Here is a 21,768-nt window from a genome sequence, read left to right as displayed (position 1 = left end):
GGTGCAGAGTTCAGGTGGGTGCAGTGCAGGTGGGTGCAGGATGCAGAGTACAGGTGAGTGCAGGGTGCAGAGTGCAGGTGGGTGCAGGGTGCATGTGGGTGCAGGGTGCAGAGTTCAGGTGGGTGTAGAGTGCAGGTAGGTGCAGGGTGCAGAGTTCAGGTGGGTGCAGGGTGTAGAGTGCAGGTGGGTGCAGGGTGCATGTGGGTGCAGGGTGCAGAGTGCAGGTGGGTGCAAGGTGCAGAGTTCAGGTGGGTGCAAAGTGCAGATGCGTGCAGAGTGCAGGTGGGTGCAGGGTGCAGGTGGGTGCAGAGTGCAGAGTTTAGGTGGGTGCAGAGTGCAGGTGGGTGCAGGTAGGTACAGGGTGCAGGTAGGCACAGGATGCAGGTAGGTACAGGGTGCAGGTAGGTACAGGGTTCAGGTAGGGACATGGTGCAGGTAGGTACAGGGCGCAGAGTTCCACCACCGAATCGCCTTTCTGGACAGAACTGTCTTCCTCCTCCCGGCACAGACACCCATCCTCCTTCCTGTACAATTAGCACATATTAAACTCTCCCCTGTGAACACAGACCTCAGATACAGCGCGGCTCAATCCATTGAGAGAGATGCCCATCCTTCCAGGCTCCTCTCATGACCTGTAAGACACGTCAGAGCCGGGGAGGAGCCGCGTAGCAAAAGCTTCCCTTCCCCGGCTCTAGTGTGACAGGCAGTGGCGAGCGATGCTGCGGGAGTGTGGACGGGTGGCGAGAATCCGGCCGGACAGGAGCGCTGTGTCACTTCTAAATACAGGAGCCTGACTTCTGTGTTTAGAAGTGACAGTACTGAGCGGAAAGCACAGGGCAGTGACGGAGATGGCAGAATTCTTTTTCGCCATGTTCCAGCTGAAAAAAGCCCTGGTGTCACCCCTCCGGCGGGTGTCACCCGGGTGCGGACCGCACCCCCCGCCCCCTCATAGTGACGCCACTGAAATAGTTCAACTCACCATAAGGCAGAATCAGTGGGAGCCTTGAGCGTGTCACTTGCCATGTCACCAGCCACTAGATGCGGATTGTCACCTGCAACACGTTGCGGATTGTCACTTGCCACGTCGTCACCTGCCACAAGTTCCAGATTGTCACTTGCCACACGTTGCGGATTGTCACTTGCTGTGTCCCAGAGTGAGGGCAGGCAGCAGAGAGATGATGTAATCTCTCTGCTGCCCGTGGCTGCACAGTGAGGGCGGAACTGCAGTGATGCAGGGCGGGTGGTGAGAGATGATGTCATCTCTCTGCTCCCCCGCCCGTCGGCCTGCTGACTGGCCAGTAAGGATGAGCTCCGGCATGTTCGCACAGCCCACTTGCAAAGCCCGCCAGGAAGTCGGCACTGCACTACACTAATCACAGGCAGTGAGACATTTCCCGATCTCTGCAGCCGCGCATCGGGACAATGTCTCACTGCCTTTGATTAGCGCAGTGCCGACTTCCTGGTGGGCTCTGCACGTGGGGTGTGCGAACACGTCAGTGCTCATCCTTACTGGCCAGCAAGCCTGCTCACCTGCCGACTGGCTTGCCCACTCACTTACCTGCTGACTGCTCCCCCCCTGGGCAGTAAGTGTTCTGCCTGCACGCTCCTGTCACCTCGGCACCGGGCTCCCTTTCAGTGGGATAAGCAGCGGAGCTGGTGGAAAGGGCTGGCGGGTGGCAGTTCTGCCACTGCTCTTGGGCATCAGTTTGCCACCCCCATGGTAGGGCTGGCCCTGTATCCATCCCTTGCTCCATCCATCCATCCATCCCTCCCTCCATTCCTCTATCCAACCACCGCTCCCTCCATCCATTCATCCATCCCTTGCTCTATCCAACCATTCATCCATCACTCTATCCAACCATCCCTCCCCCTCCCTGTGCTTGCTTTATCTTTTACATAAACATTGCTGGTGTCACAATAGAATCCTCTGTTTCCCACACTCTAGAAACAGGCCAGGGCTCTTGTACACCACCTGCCTGAGCCCATTCACTGTAATTACAGCCCAAGTGCAGTGTACAGCCTGTCATTGACATGAATGGTTGTATGCTGCTGCATTCCGCTATACAGTGATGCAGTCATAAACGTGAGTACAGCAGCGTACAACTATTCATGTCAGTGATAAGCTGTACACTGTACCTGGCCTGCCTGGAGGGAGGAAATTTAACTGCATTTACACTGAATGGGCTCAGCCACCTGTGTGCAAGAGCCCTGAATCTCAATAAAAGTAATGTGAACTTTCTCTCTGTACTATCTCTCCCTCCTCATGTTAGTGTAAATGATATCCCATATTGAGTTTGGTGGTTATTACCATTACCAAATGCAATCTATTCACAAAAATCGGCTAATTCGCAACTCTGCACTCTATGTAGTCAACACCTGAATGGTACATTCTATGTACACAGTGCAGAATTCAGGAATGTGCTATGTACACAGTGCAGAGTTCAGGAGCGCATTATGCACACAATGCAGGGTTCAGTGCTATTTAAAGAGTGTACTACAAAAAAAAAAAAAACTATCATACTAGGTTCAAAATTACTGACAAATTTTTCAATGGTGAGGGAGCCTTCCACAAAATACCAAATGCTATAAACCCAGAGAAGATATGGATACGGGCTCTATTTCCACTCCTTGTATAAAACTGAATTGGCCCTTCACACCACTATTTAGACTAGAGCCTAGAAATTAAACAAATACCAATTCTCATCTATAAATGAACAGCTCCCGATTGTTAACAGGTACTCAAAATCTTTATTGTAAAAAACACACACATTTACTATAGCCAACCAAGTGAACAGACATGTTTAAAAACAACCAGCAGCCTTCGCTCCACCCAACTGGCTAGATATAATTCGTATAAATGTATACCCAGATATGCATATTAGATATATCCTTAACAATGGTATAGGTGGCCACCGGATAAGTGCCCAAAATGCTTAATAAAATAAATCTGCAGCGTGATCACAGAAGGAAAATAAAATAGAAAAAAACATTGTGTCAATTACATTTCCATTATGCTATCCCTGTGCATCAGTTCATAAAGGTTGCACATGCATTCACAGCTTTCAACAACAGGTGGCTACAATTGGTAATAATTATCTTGTAGACATGCTCCTGTAGACAATTGTATGGTATTTACATATCCTCAGCTGTGAAATCCCAGAGCATGTGTAGGCTCCAGCACACTTTATATATCCACATATATGAATGTAATTTTTAAATCTTGGAATCCTTGATAAGGTTGGAAGATTTAAACCAATGTGGTCTAGAAACTCCAGAGCAGTGGTTTTCGACCTCAGTCCTCAAGTACCCCCAACAGGCCATGTTTGCAGGTTTTCCTTTATCTTGCACAGGTGCTTTAAATCAGAATCAATGGCTTGGTATTTTGGACAGCTATTTTATCTAAGAGAAATTCCCAAAATATGGCCTGTTTGGGGGTACTTGAGGACTGAGGTTGAGAACCACTGTGGTAGAGGAGGTGACTCGGGGATGGAGATGAATAGTCCAAAAAGGAAATCAAGGATAGTTCATAATAACCAGTGGTGACTCGTCTATAAGGGGCCCCCCTAATGCATGCGCCTGGCCCCTAATCTCCATGCAGGGTGCTGGACGCATGGATTCCAAGGGTTTTTTTTTTTTTAAGCAGATGATTAGAGCCCGAGGCTCTAATTGGCTTCAAAAAGGGGTGAGCACTGTCCGCATCGTCCACTGTCCGTCTTCCGCTGTGCTTGCGCCGATTGCCTGCCTTCCTGTCTGTCTCCCACAGCAGGGGCTGAGGGGGGGTGGTGGCATTAGTCCCCCCCCTCCGAAATATTTAGCACCAGCCGCCGCTGATAATAACCCCAGTCACCTCCATCACACAGGTAAGCACATGACACTGCAAGGCAAGCAAATATATACTTCTGGTCCAGAGGAGGTTGGTAAAGGTACACTAGTAAGTTGTATAGGTATACCCTTCCACAAATATAAATCCCCCCCTCACAGGGTATCTGTAATGCCCTTGCCGTGAGTCTGGATACCAAATTATTATGACCGTAATCCTTTAATAGCCAAAGAGGAAATATCCAAGGCAGTTCAGTATAAGGATTAATTATAATCCACAGGGTCTCAGCAAGTACTTCAAAGTCCCAAGTATCCAAATACAGCTAGCATATAGAATCTCAGGACTTGGCTGCTCAAAAGCTGTATAGCCCTCCCCATGTTGCAAAGGATTTCTCATAAGCAAATAGGATACTTATCATGTAATTCTTATGCCACGTACACACGAGCGGAATTCCTGACAGAAAGAGTCCGATGGGAGCTTTTCATCGTATATTCTGGCCGTGTGTATGCTCCATCGGACTTTTTCCGTTGAAAATTCAGACGGACTTAGATAGGAAACATGTTCTATATTTTTCTGACAGAACAAATTACTATTGGAAAAAACGCTCGTCTGTATGCTGTTCCGACGCACTACAAACGACGCATGCTCTGAAGCAAATACGAGACGGAAGCTACTGTATTGGCTACTGGCTATTGAACTTCCGTTTTCTAGTCCTGTCGTACGTGTTGTACGTCACCACATTCTGGACGGATGGAATTTGGTGTGACCGTGTGTATGCAAGACAGCTTGAGCGGAATTCCATCGCAAAAACTTTCAGATTTTATTCCGACAGCAAAACCGGTCGTGTGTACAGGGCATAAGTCAATGCAATTCCAGCCAATGTACCAGCCAGTGGGTGAAAGCCAGTGGGTAGGAGTTGGCAGCTGGGTAGATGCGCCTGACCAGTTTTGCCAGTAAACGGGCTGCTTCAGAGGCTGGTAAATCGGATTGGATTAATTTAGAATTACATGCTAAGTATCCTATTTGCTTTTGAGAAACCTTTTTCTTAATGTCTGCAACATGGGGAGGGCTATACAGCTTTTGAGCCGCCAAGTCCTGAGATGCTACATGCTTACTGTATTGGGATACATGGGACTTTGAAGTACTTTCTGAGACCCTGTGGATTATAATGATCCCTACACTGAACTGCCTTGAATATTTCCTCTTTTTGGCTGTTAAAGGATTACAGTCATAATAATTTGGCATCCAGATTTTTGGGACTCACCACAAGGGCATTGCAGAAACTCTGTGAGGGGGGAATATACATTTGTGAAAGGATATACCTATACAACTTATTAGTGTACCTTTACCAACCTCCTCCGGACCAGAAATATATGTTTGCTTGCCTTGCAGTGTCATGTGCTTCTCTGTGTCTCTGTGTGTGGGAGGTGACTGGGGTTATTATTATTATGAACTATCCTTGATTTCCTTTTTGAGCTATTCATCTCCAGGTCTACAAGATAATTATTACTTAAATCAAGGAGCCACCTGTTGTTGAAAGCTGTGAATGCATGTGCAACCTTTATGAAGTGATGCACACTCAAAGGGATAGCATGATGGAAATTTAATTCACACGATGTTTATTCTATTTTATTTCTCTTCTATGATCACGCTGCAGATGTATCTTATTAAGCATTCTAGGTAGTTATCCGGTGGCCACCTATACCATTGTTTAGGATATATCTGATATGCATATCTGGGTATACCTTCATACTAATTATATCTAGCCAGTTGAGTATTTTTTATAATAAATATTTTGAGTACTTTTAATAATCGGGAGCTATCCTATCTATTTATAGATGAGGATTAGTAATTGTTTAATTTTCTAGACTCTAAATGTAGTGTGAAGGGCCAATTCACTTTTATACGAGGGGTGTGAGATAGAGCCCGTATCCATATCTTCTCTGGGTTTATAGCATTTGGTAATTTATGGAAGGCTCCCCCACCATTGAAAGTTTGTCAGTAATTGTGAACCTAGTATGATAGTTTTGTTTTTTTAGTACACTCTGTACATAGCATGCTCCTGAACCCTACACTGTGTGCATAATGTACTCCTGAACTCTGCACTGTGTACATAGCACACTCTTGAACTCTGCACTGTGTACATAGCGCACTCCTACACTCTGTACGTAGCACACTCCTAATCTCTGCACTGTGTACCTAGCGCACTTGTGATCCTGCACTGTGTACATAGTGCATTCCTGATCTCTGCACTGTGTACGTAGCACACTCCTGATCTCTGCACTGTGTACATAGCGCACTCCTACACACTGTACGTAGCACACTCCTAATCTCTGCACTGTGTACCTAGCGCACTTGTGATCTCTGCACTGTGTACGTAGCACACTCCTGATCTCTGCAATGTGTATGTAGCGCATTCCTGATCTCTGCACTGTGTACATAATGCATTTGTGATCCTGCACTATGTATGTAGCACACTCCTGATCTCTGCACTGTGTACATAGCACACTCCTGATATCTGCACTGTGTACATAGCACATTCCTGATCTCTGCACTGTGTACGTAGCACACTCCTGATCTCTGCACTGTGTATGTAGCACACTCCTGATCTCTGCATTGTGTATGTAGCGCACGCCTGAACTCTGTATGTAACGCATGCCTGAACTCTGCACTCTGTATGTAGTGCACACCTGAATGTTGCACTCTGTACATTGCGCAACCCTGAACTCTGCACTCTTTATTATATCGCACGCCTGAACTCTGCATATAATGCACTCCTTAACTCTGCACTGTTTACATTGCATGATCCTGAACTCTGTACATCGCGCACCCCTGAACTCTGCTCTCTTTAACGTTGCACACTCCTGAACTCTGCACTCTGTACACTGCGCACTTCTGAACTCTGCAAACTGTACATCGCTCACCCTTGAACTCTGCACGCTGTATATCGCGCACCCCTAAACTCTGCACTCTGTACCTCTCACACTCCTGAACTCTGCACTCTAAACATCGCGCATGCCTGAACTCTGCACTCTGTACTTAGCGCACTTCTGAACACTGCACTCTGTACTTAGCTCACTTCTGAACATGCAACTCTGTACTTAGTGCACTTCTGAACACTGCACTCTGTATGTAGCGCACTTCAGAAACATGCACTGTGCACAGTATATCTTGCTGTAATAGAGGGGATTCCAGGATTTGTGATTAGTGATTTTACAGCCATAGTGGAATAGCGGCAGGAAGGGAGGGGTGTGGAGGAGATGGCTCACACACACAGACTCCTGAGCTGACAGGCAGGGAGGTAGGGGGAGAGGGAGAGACTGTGGGATGACGGAGGCACATAAACTGAGTACGGTATTATGGATCAGCAGCCATGATTACCGTGGTCCAGTGGTGTATTTAGGTTTTGTGCTGCCCTAGGCCTGACTGAGCTTGCGCACCCCCTAATTTAAATATGCCCCACCCCTTCCTGTCAAGGCCACACCCCTTTCTTTTAAAGATCCGCCCTGTCATCTTCATTGGAGGAGGACAGAGGGACGCCGCGGGAAGAGGACAGAGAGGCATGCGGCATCTTTTCATTTGGGGGGTAAGGGGATATGTGCTAGTTGCTTTGGGAGGGGAGGATCAGACCCCTCTCACTAGCACATATCCTCTCCCCTCCCAAAGCACCCAGCACATATCCCCTTACCCCCCTTCCCCTCATCCATGTGTGCATCTGTTATCTGCCCCCCTTCCCGGTTACTGTGTCCCCCTCCACTGTAAACTATACACAGACCTCAGACCGGCAGCGCGGCTCTTGCACTGAAGTCGTGTCCCTCCTCTGTGGCTCCTCCTCCTCCTGGCTGTGTACACTAGAACATTGGAGCCGAGAAGGAGGAGGAGCCGAGGAGTGTGTGTGGCTGACAGTGGGGAGAGAGGTGGCGGCTGCTACGGAAAGCCGATCGGCGCTTGTGGGACCCCAGGTGGCAGATTTCCTGGGTGCCCACGCTAGCGCACTCTGGCTGCCAGTTACCGAAGCTCAGTGCCGGAACTTGTTGTGGGCTCCGGGACAGTGGCGTCACTAGGTTTGGTGTCACCTGGAGCTGTAAAAATTGTGTCCCCCCCCTTAATTTTTGGACTGGAGGCCCAGCGTTGGAGCTCATTGTGGCGGTCAACAAGGCCTAGAGGATATCAGGTTAGGCACTTCCTAATGGCTCAGTCCCTGGGAACAGTAATGGATAATGGCCAACAGGCTCTCTTACCAGACCCGGTGAAACCGCAACAGTGATCCCTCTAGCTGGACGTTCGCTCACTCTGGGTTGCCCAGGCGGACTCTGGTCAGTAGTGTAGCATGTCTGTACCCTGGCAGTGGCTTTATCTTTCTCCCCCTCTGGTGGTGCGGGTACAGCGTGGCTCTCTCTTTGGTGGTGCGGGAACAGTGTGGCTTCCTCTCTGGTGGTGTGGGTACAGCGTGGCTCTCTGGTGGTGCGGGTACAGCGTGGCTCTCTGGTGGTGCGGGTACAGCGTGGCTCTCTCTGGTGGTGCGGGTACAGCGTGGCTCTCTCTGGTGGTGCCGGTACAGCGTGGCGCTCTCTGGTGGTGCCGGTACAGCGTGGCGCTCTCTGGTGGTGCCGGTACAGCGTGGCTCTCTGGTGGTGCCGGTACAGCGTGGCGCTCTCTGGTGGTGCCGGTACAGCGTGGCTCTCTGGTGGTGCCGGTACAGCGTGGCTCTCTGGTGGTGCCGGTACAGCGTGGCTCTCTGGTGGTGCCGGTACAGCGTGGCTCTCTGGTGGTGCCGGTACAGCGTGGCTCTCTGGTGGTGCCGGTACAGCGTGGCTCTCTGGTGGTGCCGGTACAGCGTGGCTCTCTGGTGGTGCCGGTACAGCGTGGCTCTCTGGTGGTGCCGGTACAGCGTGGCTCTCCGATGGTGCCGGTACAGCGTGGCTCTCCGGTGGTGCCGGTACAGCGTGGCTCTCCGGTGGTGCCGGTACAGCGTGGCTCTCTGGTGGTGCCGGTACAGCGTGGCTCTCTGGTGGTGCCGGTACAGCGTGGCTCTCTGGTGGTGCCGGTACAGCGTGGCTCTCTGGTGGTGCCGGTACAGCGTGGCTCTCTGGTGGTGCCGGTACAGCGTGGCTCCCTCTTTTTCTCCTCTAACACCCCCCCCCTCAGCAGAGTGCATGCATGCTGGGGGCTGTAGCATGTCTGTTGACACACAGGGCCGCCATTCTTCAGGGACTATTTTCCCATGATGCCCCCCAGAGTCTTCTGATTGGCCCTCTGCTGTGGCCAATCATGGTGAGGAAAACAGCGGTCAGGAAGCTGGGCGGCGGCATGGTGAAACCAATTAGAGCCGCTCTCTCTCTCTTCTCCCTTCAGCTGAAAGAAAGGGGAGGGGGGGCGAGCGGGGGAGATACACAGACAACCCGCATCTCTCCTCTCCCTGTCACAGCGCTGCTGATCCATTTGCCAGAGAACTCCCCCCGCTCGCCCCCCTGGGCCTTGTTGGCCTAGGCCAAGACACAGCACTGCCGTGGTCAGCACAATAAGGGGGATACAGGAACAGACAGGATAAACCGGATGTTTAACAACATAGAGAGTGACAAATAACACTGCACAAGCACTATGCTTTAAAGCAGTGTTTCTCAACCTTTTTACAGTTGAGGAACCCCTGGCAAAAGGTTTAAAATCTCGAGGAACCCCTAAAATATAATTCAGATCTACAGCTCACAGAACATTGGTGTGATTAGCGAGCTGTGATATAACAACAATTATTTTAAGAAATAGCATTAAATGATAGAACTTGCCTATTTTATGTCAAATGTGTGCTGTTTTTCTTCTGAAACATACAACATGGTACAGGTCACATAGCAGGGTACATGGCACACAACATGGTATAGGGCACATAGCAGGGTATAGGTCACACAACAGGCTACAGGTCACACAGCAGGGTACAGGTCACATAGCAGGGTACAGGTCACGTAGATAGGTGCAGGAGGGTGCAGGGAATGGGGCACATGGCAGGGTACAAGGCACGGGACACACGGCAGGGTACAAGGCAGAGGACACATGGCAGGGTGCAGCAGTTTTTTCAAATGCAGAGTAGAGCAGGAAGCGGCTTTAATAAGTCCTCTCTCATAGCGCAAGCCTTCCCGCCGGCCCTTCGTTTCCTCCTGTCCACCCCAGGTGCTTGTATATGACATCACCTGGGTTGGATGGGAGGAACGAAGAGGCTGGCGGGAAGGATTGCGCTGTGAGAGAGGTCTTATTACAGCCGCTTCCCGCGCAACTCGCATGTTGGCTGAGACTTGAGCTACCCGTCAGCTGTCTGTGATTGATGGGTAGATTGCTTTAAAACCCCTGGGGACCTCTCGCAGAACCCTGGTTAAGAAACACTGCTTTAAAGGAACAGAATCTTTTTTTTTATTGTGGGTTACCACCAGTGCCCACTAGTGATGCCCACCGGTGCCCATCAGTTCTACCTTTCAGTGCCCATCAGTTATGCCTGTCAGTGCCTCCTCATCAGTGCTGCCTATCAGTGCCCATTATTGCCACCTATCAGTGTACATAAAGGCTGCCCATAAGTGGTGCATATTAGTGCCCATCAGTGCAGCCTCATCAGTGAAAGAGAAAAATTACTGTAGAGCTGGTAGATTTTTAATCTACCACTTATAGGTAAATTTAGTGGGTTATCTGTTTTATACATAGTCAGATTTAGCCTCTGTTCCAGTTGGCTGTGTTGCATTTAATTTCACACTGTGCCTGTGTGTGTCATTGTCACCATGGGTCGGTGTTGGAAAGGCAACACGTTAAAGTGTATGAGTGCTCCTCTGTCCCGGAGACAACTCGGTGGAGGTGGTCCTCCGAGTTGCATTCTGGGAGAGGGTATTTATGGGACAGACGCCATGTGTTAGGGTTCTGTTTCGTTCCACCTCCTGGCCGACAGGTATGTGTTAGGAGTACTACCGCGTGGTCCTCCGACCGGGAGGACCACGTTGCTGCAGCGTGTGGGTGGGCCCAGAAGCCTGTCTGGGGCCTACCACAGCGGCGAGGGAATGGTCCTGTGCTGTCTGTCCTACGGGAAGAAGCTGGACAACCGAGAAGATCCCAGGGGAGGACTCGTTATGGAAGGATCATGCAGAGTGATGGTCTGGAGGGGGGGCCTGGTGACTCGGTTGGAGGACGTATCCTAAAGTAATCCTACCGCATAGTACTGCCGGGTCGGTTTAAAGGTTCTAGTGCTGTGTTTGCTATTCATCGTAAACCATTACATCCTGTGGCAGAGGATCGTACGGGTTTCTATTCCATTCAAGTCTGTGGCAAAGACTTTTGTTCGTGTTGCGTACCGGTTGCTAGGTTAGTGAGAGAAACCTATCCGGGTGGGCAAAGATTCAACTCTAAAAGGAAAGTACATTCATCTACAAGATTCCAATTCCTAATACTACACTAAGAAAAGGTATTTGAACTTCCCTGCAACTCTTCTTCTACCTCTTTCCTGCTACTTCCTTCAGTTACTCTTTATTAAAGCATTGGAAAAGATACTCAAGTGTCCGGTGCCTACATTGTCTGGTATTAAACTCAACGGGACCCTAGACCCGGTTCTGGTGAAATTGAGGTAACAAAGGTGAAGGTAACAGCCCACTTTAAACCAGCAGCTCCACCGAGAGTTATTGCTACATTACTTATTTACAAAATTTTATAACAGAAATGAAGAGAAAACTTTTATTTTTTCAAAATATTTGATTTTTTTCATTTGTTCAGCAAAGAATAAAAACTTCAGTGGTGATTAAATACCACCAAAAGAAAGCTCTAGCTGTCTCAAAAAAATGACAGCATTGCATGACCGCACCATTGTCAAAGTGTGACAGGCTGACAGCGCTAAAAGCTGAAAATTGGCCTGGGCAGGTAAGGGGTGAAGGTGCCCGCTATTGAAGTGGTTTAGATTGCTTTCCGATCCAGCTGTACAGTGACCGCATTGCAGAGTTGGGACAGCAGGTGGCGCTGCCTCGCTAACAGCAGCGTAGAACGTCGGCTAGCTGAGCGCTTGGTGATGGTTAGCTGTGTTGGATCCTCTCCGCGGTTGATTATTAGTCCTGTGTTGGTACCCGGAAGCGGTGTGTGTAGTAGTGATGGCGGGATATTTTACAGAGCAATAAGCCGGGCCGCTCAGGATAAGTTTGGAATGACTCGCCGTGCTCTCAGCTTTCATCCCCTAGAGGAGGGAGCGGACTCCAGACGGACAGAGGGGACACAAGGCGACAGGTAAGCAGGAACTCCGCCAGCTCTTGTCTGTTACCTGAGAGAGAAGAGAGCTGGCATCACCTGTACACAGGAGACCTATACCTTCCCTCAGTACCTATATACGGGAGACCTATACCTCCCCTCAGTACCTGTACACGGGAGACCTATACCTCCCCTCAGTACCTATATACGGGAGACCTATACCTCTCCTCGGTACCTATATACGGGAGACCTATACCTCTCCTCGGTACCTATATACGGGAGACCTATACCTCTCCTCGGTACCTATATACGGGAGACCTATACCTCTCCTCGGTACCTATATACGGGAGACCTGTACCTATATACGGGAGACCTATACCTCTCCTCGGTACCTATATACGGGAGACCTATACCTCCCCTCGGTACCTGTACACGGGAGACCTATACCTCCCCTCGGTACCTGTACACGGGAGACCTATACCTCCCCTCGGTACCTATACACGGGAGACCTATACCTCCCCTCGGTACCTATACACGGGAGACCTATACCTCCCCTCGGTACCTGTACACGGGAGACCTATACCTCCCCTCGGTACCTGTACACGGGAGACCTGTACGATATCCTATGGGTCCACGCACACATTGGCATTTACAGGGTATTCATAGAGGAGCGTCTAGGTCTCATGCAAGCAGGGCGTTCAATAAACTCTCCTAAATGTCCTTCCTCTGGTCAGCCACGTATTTGCTGAAAAAAGTTTTTCCCCTGTCAATTGAAATCAACGCTCAAGCGCTTGACACAACCAGTGTTAATGTGCGTCTAGAGGAGTTTACAGGCGTCAAGCATTTTTTCTGCTAAAACGTAGCTACGCCTGCACATGATGGCAGTGGTGTTTTTTTGTCTGCGTGGACACATAACATAACATAACATGTAGGGGTGTTTAGAGGCAGAAAAAAAAACACCAGACGCTCCTACAAGCAGCATTAAAAACTGTGCCCGAGCCTTTAGGCCTCATGAATATGGACATATGAATTTGGGCTGCCAGAAAAAATGCCTCTAATTGGATGTTTTTTCACTTGTGTTTACATTGCTATGGCAATCACAGTGCCTCTTTACCATGTGACCAGCTGTGCCCAATCACAGCTGATTACAGTGTAAACAGGATTTGCTGGTTATCAGCAATCCTCTCCTCATGCTGAGAGCCGATAAGCAGCAATCCACACAGGGCATAGTGTGCTGATTATCAGTGCAGCCCCAACAGTGCCCATCAGTGCCACCTCCTCAGCGCACTATTGACCAGAATATTCAGGTGTTCTAGCTACTAAAATTAACGTGCATAAGAGCCCTTTCACACCGGGGCGGGGTCGGCGTTGGCGGTAAAACGCCGCTATTATTAGCCCCGCTAGCGGCCGAGAAAGGGTTAAATACCACCGCAAAGCGCCTCTGCAGAGGCGCTTTGCCGGCGGTATAGCCGTGCCGTCCCATTGATTTCAATGGGCAGGAGCGGTGAAGGAGCGGTATACACTCCGCTCCTTCACCGCTCCGAAGATGCTGCTAGCAGGACTTTTTTACCGTCCTGCCAGCGCATCGCTCCAGTGTGAAAGCCCTCGGGGCTTTCACACTGGAATGAAAGTAGCGCCACTTTCGCGTCGGTTTGCAGGCGCTATTATTAGCGCAATAGCGCCTGCAAACCGCCCCAGTGTGAAAGGGCTCTTAGTGATCAATTTATGTCTGTTTGCATGTAAACATTGCAAAAACAATTTCCAGCGTATGCATAACTGGGCTATTTTTCTTTCCACTGCTGAAAAAAAATTAGTGAAGGAGAAAAAATATTTACAAAACAGAGTAAATACCACCAATAGAAAGCTCTATCTGAAAAAATAAACACATTTTGTCATTCAAAGGGAGACAGCGCTGAAAAGTGGCCTGGGCAGGAAGAGGGTGAAAATGCCCTGTATTTAAGTGGTTAAAGTGGAACTTTAGTCAGAAAATGAAGTCCTGCTAGATCACTCAGCCTCCAGCAAGATGAAAAAGGAGCATTGCTAGAAGCAATTTACAACACACTAATTTTGGTAGCATGATTATTAACCGGTTCCCAACCAGCTCACATGTATTTACGGGGGTAGAATGGCTCTCTTGCGCGAAACCCCGTACGAGTACGGGGTTCCATTTAGGAGCCCGCTGCCCGTGGTTGGCGATCGAGTGCCAACACGGGGATTTATGTATGTAAACACACAAATCCCTGTGCTGTCAGATGAGAGGAGACATGTCTCTTTGTTCCTAGTAAGTAGGAACAGCGATATGTCTCCACTCCTCCTCAGTCCCACACAGTTAGAACAAACTGAGGGGACACACGTTTAACCCCTTGATCGCCCCCTAGTGTTAACCCCTTCCCTACCAGTGTCGTTTACACAGTAATCAGTGCATTTTTATAGCACTGATCGCTGTATGAATGTCTATGGTCCCAAAAATGTGTCAAAAGTGCCCGATCTGTCTGTCGCAATACCGCTAAAAATCGCAGATCACCGCCATTACTAGTAAAAATAATAAAACTGTCATCATTCCCATAGTTTGTAGACGCTATAACTTTTGTGCAAGGCAATCAATATAGGCTTATTGCGATTCTTTTTTTGGTTTAAAAAAAAAAATATGTAGAAGAATATATATTGGCCTAAACTGATGAAGAAATTTGTTTTTTAAAAAACATTTTTGGGATATTTATTCTAGTTAAAAGTAAAAAAAAAAAAAATTATATATATATATATATATATATATATATATATATATATATATATATATAATTTTTTTTTTTTTAAATTGTCGCTGTTTTTTTGTGTATAGCGAAAAAATAAAAACCGCAGAGGTGATCAAATAGGACCAAAAGAAAGCTCTATTTGTGGGGAAAAAAGGATGCAAATTTGGTTTGGGTACAGCATTGCATGACCGCGCAATTACCAGTTAAAACGACTCGGTGCCAAATTGTAAAAAGTGCTCTGGTCAGAAAGGGGGTAAAACCTTCCGGGGCTGAAGTGGTTAATGTGGATGGTATGTTTTGTTTCTTGCTAAAGAACTTCATTTTTGATCAAGTTGTTCTGAGTAAAGTTCCCCTTTAATCAACAATAAAAACACTCATTATTACATATCTAACAAAAGAGTTAAAAAATAAAAATACTCGGTGTTGTATCACATGATAGTCAAATCAACATACGCGCATTTCGCAGGTAACCCTCCTTAATTAGGATCACATGTTGTCAATTTTGATAGTTGTCCAACCATGATTTCACCCCATATAATGCAGTGGTTTACATAAAAGGATGCCTGCTGGCCCATGGAAAGACCCCAGAGAGCCACAAGCTAGCTACCATAACCCCGGTATATTTTTACACGGTGGGTGATCCGCTTTAACATAAAAGTGGTCATTTTCAAATGAAATCTTCAAAAGACTTGCCATGCCTCTTATAAATACCTTGGGGTGTTTACTTTTTTTTGTGGGTGTTTACACTGTCCTGGTGCTCCAGGGCCTAGTCAGAAGAATTAGATTGTATTTTTGGGCTTCTCTATGCAGCTAGGCTGTGATAAAGTTTCACACGTGATATTGCCATACTGAGGAGGAGGTACCAAAATGTGTTATAGTGTGTAATTCTAAGTATGCCTTTGCTGTGTGTTGTAATTGACAACATTGAGTTAAAAAAAAAAAAAAAAATAAATATTTTTCTTTCTGCGTTTTCCAAAAACATGTAGGAAAAAGTGACATTTTTAAAAGACTCACTTTGCCTTTCAGAAAATACTGTATTTATTGGCGTATAACACTCACTTTTCCACCACAAAAATCCAGTACAAATAGCGTGTTATATGCCAATACTTCAATTTTAGCTGCCTGGGAGGGGACAGGGAGGGGGGCGGGGCGAGCGCCGTCAGATTACATACAGTGAGAATCTCCTGTTTACTTGGCGGCCTCTGTAATAGGAAGTCCCGTCTCCTGGGCCGCCCTTGGACTACTGTTCTGTCTATCATAGGGGATTCTCACTGTATGAAATCTGTCGGCGCTCGTCCCGCCCCCCTCCCTATCCTCTCTAGGCTGCAGATGGGCATCATTCAGGCTGCACTGATGACAATGGTGAGGCTGCAGATGGGCATTGATCAGGCTGCATTGATGGCAATGGTGAGGCTGCAGATGGGCGCTGACCCTTATTTTGCTTCAAAGTTCCTTATTTAAAATTTAAGTTTTTTTCCTGAAACTTCCCTCTTAAAATGAATGTGCGTGTTATACGCCGATAAATACGGTACCTTGGGGTGTTTGCTTTCTAAAATGTGGTTATTTTGTGTGTTTTTTTTTTTCCTGTCCTTACTTCAGGGATTCAATAAATATGATAGGTAGTCAAAAAATTAGACATGTAATTAATGCTCCTTGAAAGCCCAAAAGTGCTCCTTGGATTTTGGGCCCCCCTATGCCTCTAGGCCAGGGATATGCAATTAGCGGACCTCCAGCTGTTGCAGAACTACAACTCCCATGAGGCATAGCAAGACTCTGACAGCTACAAGCATGACACCCAGAGGCAGAGGCATGATGGGACTTGTAGTTTTGCAACAGCTGGAGGTCCGCTAATTGCATATCCCTGCTCTAGGCTGTGAAAAAGTCTTGCCATACTCAAAGGAAGTAGCAGAATTTGTTATGGGGTGTAATTGTAATTATGTATGATATGTGTGAGAAATAACTTGGTAAAAGGACAACTGTGGAAAAAACACATTTTGATTTAATTTTTAATTTTCCAAAAATTGTGACAGAAAATTACAACTTTAACCACTTCAATACCAGGCACTTATACACCTTCCTGCCCAAGACAATTGTCAGCTTTCAGCACTGTCGCAATTTGATTGACAATTGCGCGGTCATGCAACACTGTACCAAACAATTTTTTACATTATTTTGTTACCACAAATAAAGCTTTCTTTTGGTGGGATTTAATCACCTCTGCGATTTTTATTTTTTGCGCAACAAAAAAAAAAAAAAGGCCGAAAATTTAGAAAAGAAAAAAGTTTTTCTTTTTGTTTCTGTTAAAATTTTTTGTAAATAAGTAAGTTTTCTTGTTCAATGATGGGCGCTGATATGGCTGCACTGACGGGCACTGATACGGCGGCACCAATGAGGTGGCACTGATGGGTACTTATGGGTGGTACTTATGGGTGGCACTGATGGGTACTTGGGTGGCACTGGGTACTTATGGGTGGCACTGATGGACACTGATGGGTGGTATTGCTGGGCATCACTTGTCTGTACTGATCCATAATGTTGCCAGTCAGTGCCCATTTGTGGGCACTGATTGGCATGTATTGGGCATATTTTTTTATATGTGGATGGTCATGGGGGTACATAGCTGGCCATCCACATGCTGGGGGCTTCCCTGGTGGTTCTGGCGGCTTCGCTAGTGGTCCAGTGTGGGCATCCGCGGGGGGTGCTGCGCTCATAAACAATCAGCGCAGACCCCCCGTCAGGGGAGCCACCGATCGGCTTTCCTCTACTCGCGTCTGTCAGACGCGAGTGAGGAAAAGCCGATCAAGGGCTCTTCCTGATTACATCCTGATCAACCGTGATTGGACACGGCTGATCACATGGTGAGGCTCTTTACCGAGATTGGTGTAGCGGTGTGTCAGACTGACACACCGTACCACCGATCGCCACGATGCGTGCCACCACGGCCCGACCAACATTTTGCTATAGACTGGGTGGGAAGTGGTTAAAAAAAACTTGTCGTTCCTCTTGCTAAATACCTTGGACTGTATACTTTCCAAAAATATATCCTTTTGAGGGTATTTGTACTGTGTTGGCATTTTAGGAATTCAAGAAATTAGACAGGCAGTCAGTACATAAAGATTGATCACTTTTCAAATATATACCATGGTTTGTAGACACTCTAACTTTCACACAGACTAAATAAAGTACACCTTTTTTGTTTTTGTTGTAGCAGAATTAATTTTAGTCTGAATTTATTTAGATTATTTATTTCCAACGTTTTAAAACAGAAACTAAAACTTTTTTTTCCTATTTTTTTATATAGCAAAGCGCCCCCAAAAAGAAGGCTCTATCTTTAAAATGAATTAAATATGAGCATAGTGTTGCATGACTAATTTGTCAATCAAAATCTGACAGCGTTGAAAAATTTCCTGAAAGAGGGTGAATAAGTCTGGTCTTCAAGTGGTTAATACCACTTTAACCAAAGCCCCTGGCCTATATCTGCATGATTTTAAGCATTGTGATTCTACCATGTAATCATATTGCATAAGCTGGTAGACAGGTGTTCCCTGTAAAGTGCTTTGTATATTTTTATTATACAGTTTTCTCTCTCAGCCTCATACTCCTGTACAGTTGCTTTTCAGTTCAGTCACTGATTTGGGCCTATGGGAATAGAGCTTGTTTGTGTTCTATTTTTATTTTGGCTTAATTTGCTTTTACACTTTCAATCTTTTGGTAAACATTTGTGGGGTTGTTTTTTTTTTTTTTTTTTGTTTTGTTTCGTTTTGTTTTTTTTATTTTTCTTCAATTGTTTTTATTTACGTTTTCAATACATGTACTAAAAAGGGGGTGATTCTTTTTTGGCAGAAATATACAGTGAACAGCAGGGTGTATCACGTTAACACGAGGCACAGTTGAGTTGCTTACATTGGCAGACATCTTTTGTAACAATATGGAATATAAGCATACATATATGGTGATTCAAATTAATTTTCTGGTTTACAAAGAAAATAGGGGTCTTAAATACCATTGGTATATATGTCTTTGATACTGAGGCACATCTGGTTTCAATAGGATATAGAGGTATTCAAAAGAAGAAAATAAGGAAACTAGGAAAGAGAAAAGTATAAGAAAGGTTAAGTGTGTAGGGGTTTGGGAGAGAGTACTGAGGTGGAGAAGTTTGGACGGGGAGTGGAGGGGTAAGTCCCCACCCCCCCACAGACCACTTGAGTGTTTCAATGACTCAAAGATGTGATGCTCTGAAGTTCAGTTGGGAGTGCAATATCCATGACAACCAGCCCTTCAAGAATTTTTCACGGGTGTCATTCGAAATAGCTGACAATTTTTCATTCACCATGGATCTGTTTAGTCGAGAAAATACTTTGAAAAACGTTACCGTGGAGGCTTTCCATGATCATGTGGTAGCCTTAAAAATATAGGTGATTAATTTCTTTGTGGAATGTGAAGACTTATGTAAGAGGTTTGTTCAGCAAAGCCTCTATAGGGGTGTGATGTGGTGTTTTTTTTTTTTTTCCTTCTTCTGATTTATCTCTTCTGGTTCACAATTTGACATTTCTATAATAATATCCATATGATTTCTAAATTGAATGTATAACGAGGAATTCTTAAAGATTGTCTGTGGCACTCTTTAGAATTCTGTAAGAAAGCAGGAGTAGTATGGCGCTGCCCGGATTTTTCTTTCCCCTGCAGGGGGTATAGGCAGTCACAGTGTCATTAGAATTCCATTGTGGTTACACTCGGTTCAAGTGACAAGTCCATGACCCCAATGGACCCTCCATCCTCAGTGCAGCTCAACTCCTACGTGCCACTGCCACACACAGTGCAGCTGCCAAGAGGTTTTTGTAGCTGGGTGGGCAGACTTTGATGGCATCAGGTCCTCTCTCCAGTGGGTGGATCCATACTCATTAGACAGCCTACTGTTGGCTAAGGAATTCTCCCATCGCCTGCTGTCAATAACAAGAACAGTGAATGGGGATTGACTCGGTTAAATTGATGATAGGCAACTCCTATCCTCATATTGATTAGTGGTTCCAAATTAATAACTACTGCAGTAGGGAACAGACACAAAAGATACGCTCAGCATCTTTCCAAATTACTGTTCTGCTTTATTATGACGCAATTGAAGGTTTTTATGCACATGATTACGTAGGTATCACATTAATATTACAATTGTAGGTTTATCGTAACAAGGGGCGTTACATAGGCAGGCTTATTCTAATCAGGACTCGAAAGAATGTAAACATTTACTGAAAACATTATTAGTGCTGTTGCACAGTGAGGGCAGTGTGCAATACATACAAAATACAATACAATTATATACAGAACTTACAAATTTCCATTACAGGATCTAGTCTTTAAACTACCCTATCAGGCTGTGCCCACTTCCAGCGTCACTGGTTGCTAGGAGCCCATTTTTTGGCTGTGTAGCAAACAGGGTCTTTGAAAACCAGTGACAGGAGAGGGGGGGAGGAATCGGTTGCAAACATGCCACCATGCTTCAGATTGTACAGAGATGGGCACTCTGCCACATGCCAGCTTTTTTTTTTTTTTTTTTTTTTTTTTTTTTATATATGCTGGATGTTCTGAATATTATTGTTTTTTGAGGTTATCAACAGGTTCATGTCAAATAGGTATTGCATCCCTGTACAAATCTAAATTTAATTCAAAATTTGTTTGAACAGGTAAGAAGCAAGTCAACTTGCAGGTCAGATACACAAGCCCAAAGCCTTTTATAAGCTTTCTGTGTGGGCGTGGCGACAAGTGGTTCCGGTCGCCTGGAACGCAGAGGCCAAGGGGGCAGGTCTATCGACCGGTGCTTCCGGCCATCGTTGATGCTGGAGCCAGGAAATTTTAAAACAAAGGAGGTTTTCTCATCCCCCGCTGCTCTCTCTGCTAAGATGGACGAGAGACCGTCAGCAATGGTGGAAACAGGCACCGTTCAGGCCCAGGTAAGAGGGGCACAGTGGTGCCTTTTATTCTCCTTATGGGCTTATGCTGTGACTGTTTTGTTCTTTATGTTCCTCCCTGTAGGGAGCCTGTTACTGCAGGGTCAGAGGTTACTTCTCTCGGACCCTGCAGTTTGATGGTGGAGGTTTTGCTATGTATGGGTTTCAACACTGAGGGGCATCTCTCTCTCTCTCTCTTTCTTACCTATCACTGGTGGTGGTCTGTGTTTCTCCTAAGCACTAAAGGGCAGGAAAAAGTTTTAGGGAAAACAAAACATTTGAACCCACCAAGTCAGAGGAAATGCCCTTCATGCAAAAATCCTCTCAGAGACTCTTGGCAAAAATGTGCAGATCCTGCACTAAGGATCTTGTCGAAGAGGAAACATCCCAGCAATATAAAGACTTGTTTTCCTCACTACATGAACTCTCAAACTCACTGGGTTCAGTCAAATCGTTGCTGGTCCAGCCAGCAGGCCAAGTTGAAACCTAGCAACCACCATCTAGTCCCAGGGCGTCTACCTCTAGGCCCGTTGAGGTTGTAGACTCAGAGGACGAGGGGGCAAGTACTCTTCCTTTCCTCAAGGATTCAGAGGATGAGGTAGAAGAGGAAGACGATAGCCGAGGCTCTAGGTACAAATTGTCTTTAGAAGAAGTGGACGACCTTTTAAAAGCGATTTACACGACCCTCGACATTCAGGAGGAGAAAGTACAATTGTCAGTTCACAGTAGAATGTGCCAGGGTCTGGATGACACCAAACACAGGGTGTTCCCAGTCCATAGAGTTATATCGGATATGGTCAAGAAAGAATGGAAGGACCCTGAAAGAAGCCCTTTCCTTTCCAAAACCCTCAAGAGACGGTTTCCCTTTGAAGACAGAAGAAGAGTCTGGATGGATGCTGCTTTTTCACAAGTGTACTGTCACACAGACCTAGCCTTTGAGGACATGGGGGTGCTCAAGGACGCGATGGATAAAAGGGCAGACTCCCTCTTGAAAAATGTGTGGGATTCCGTGTCGGCCAGCCTCAAATCAGCTATGGCTTCCACGGTGGTGGCA

At 46.6% G+C, this 21,768-nt stretch overlaps 1 protein-coding gene across 2 annotated transcripts in view; it reads left to right on the top strand.

Annotated features, from left to right (window-relative positions):
- The first annotated feature begins 11,819 nt into the window (after positions 1-11,819).
- SLF2 (SMC5-SMC6 complex localization factor 2) overlaps positions 11,820-21,768 on the top strand; it is a 106,112-nt gene continuing 96,163 nt past the window's right edge. For both annotated transcript variants that reach the window (XM_073596155.1, XM_073596154.1), the window contains exon 1: positions 11,820-12,058. In XM_073596155.1, coding sequence (XP_073452256.1) covers positions 11,847-12,058 — 212 coding nt within the window. In that variant the 5' untranslated portion in view covers positions 11,820-11,846. The remainder of the gene's footprint in view (positions 12,059-21,768) is intronic.

The sequence above is a fragment of the Aquarana catesbeiana genome, linkage group LG08, assembly GCF_042186555.1.
Source record: "Aquarana catesbeiana isolate 2022-GZ linkage group LG08, ASM4218655v1, whole genome shotgun sequence".
Lineage (NCBI taxonomy): Eukaryota > Metazoa > Chordata > Amphibia > Anura > Ranidae > Aquarana > Aquarana catesbeiana.
Note: the sequence above shows the minus strand (reverse complement) of the source record. Positions and strands in the feature narration are given on the sequence as shown.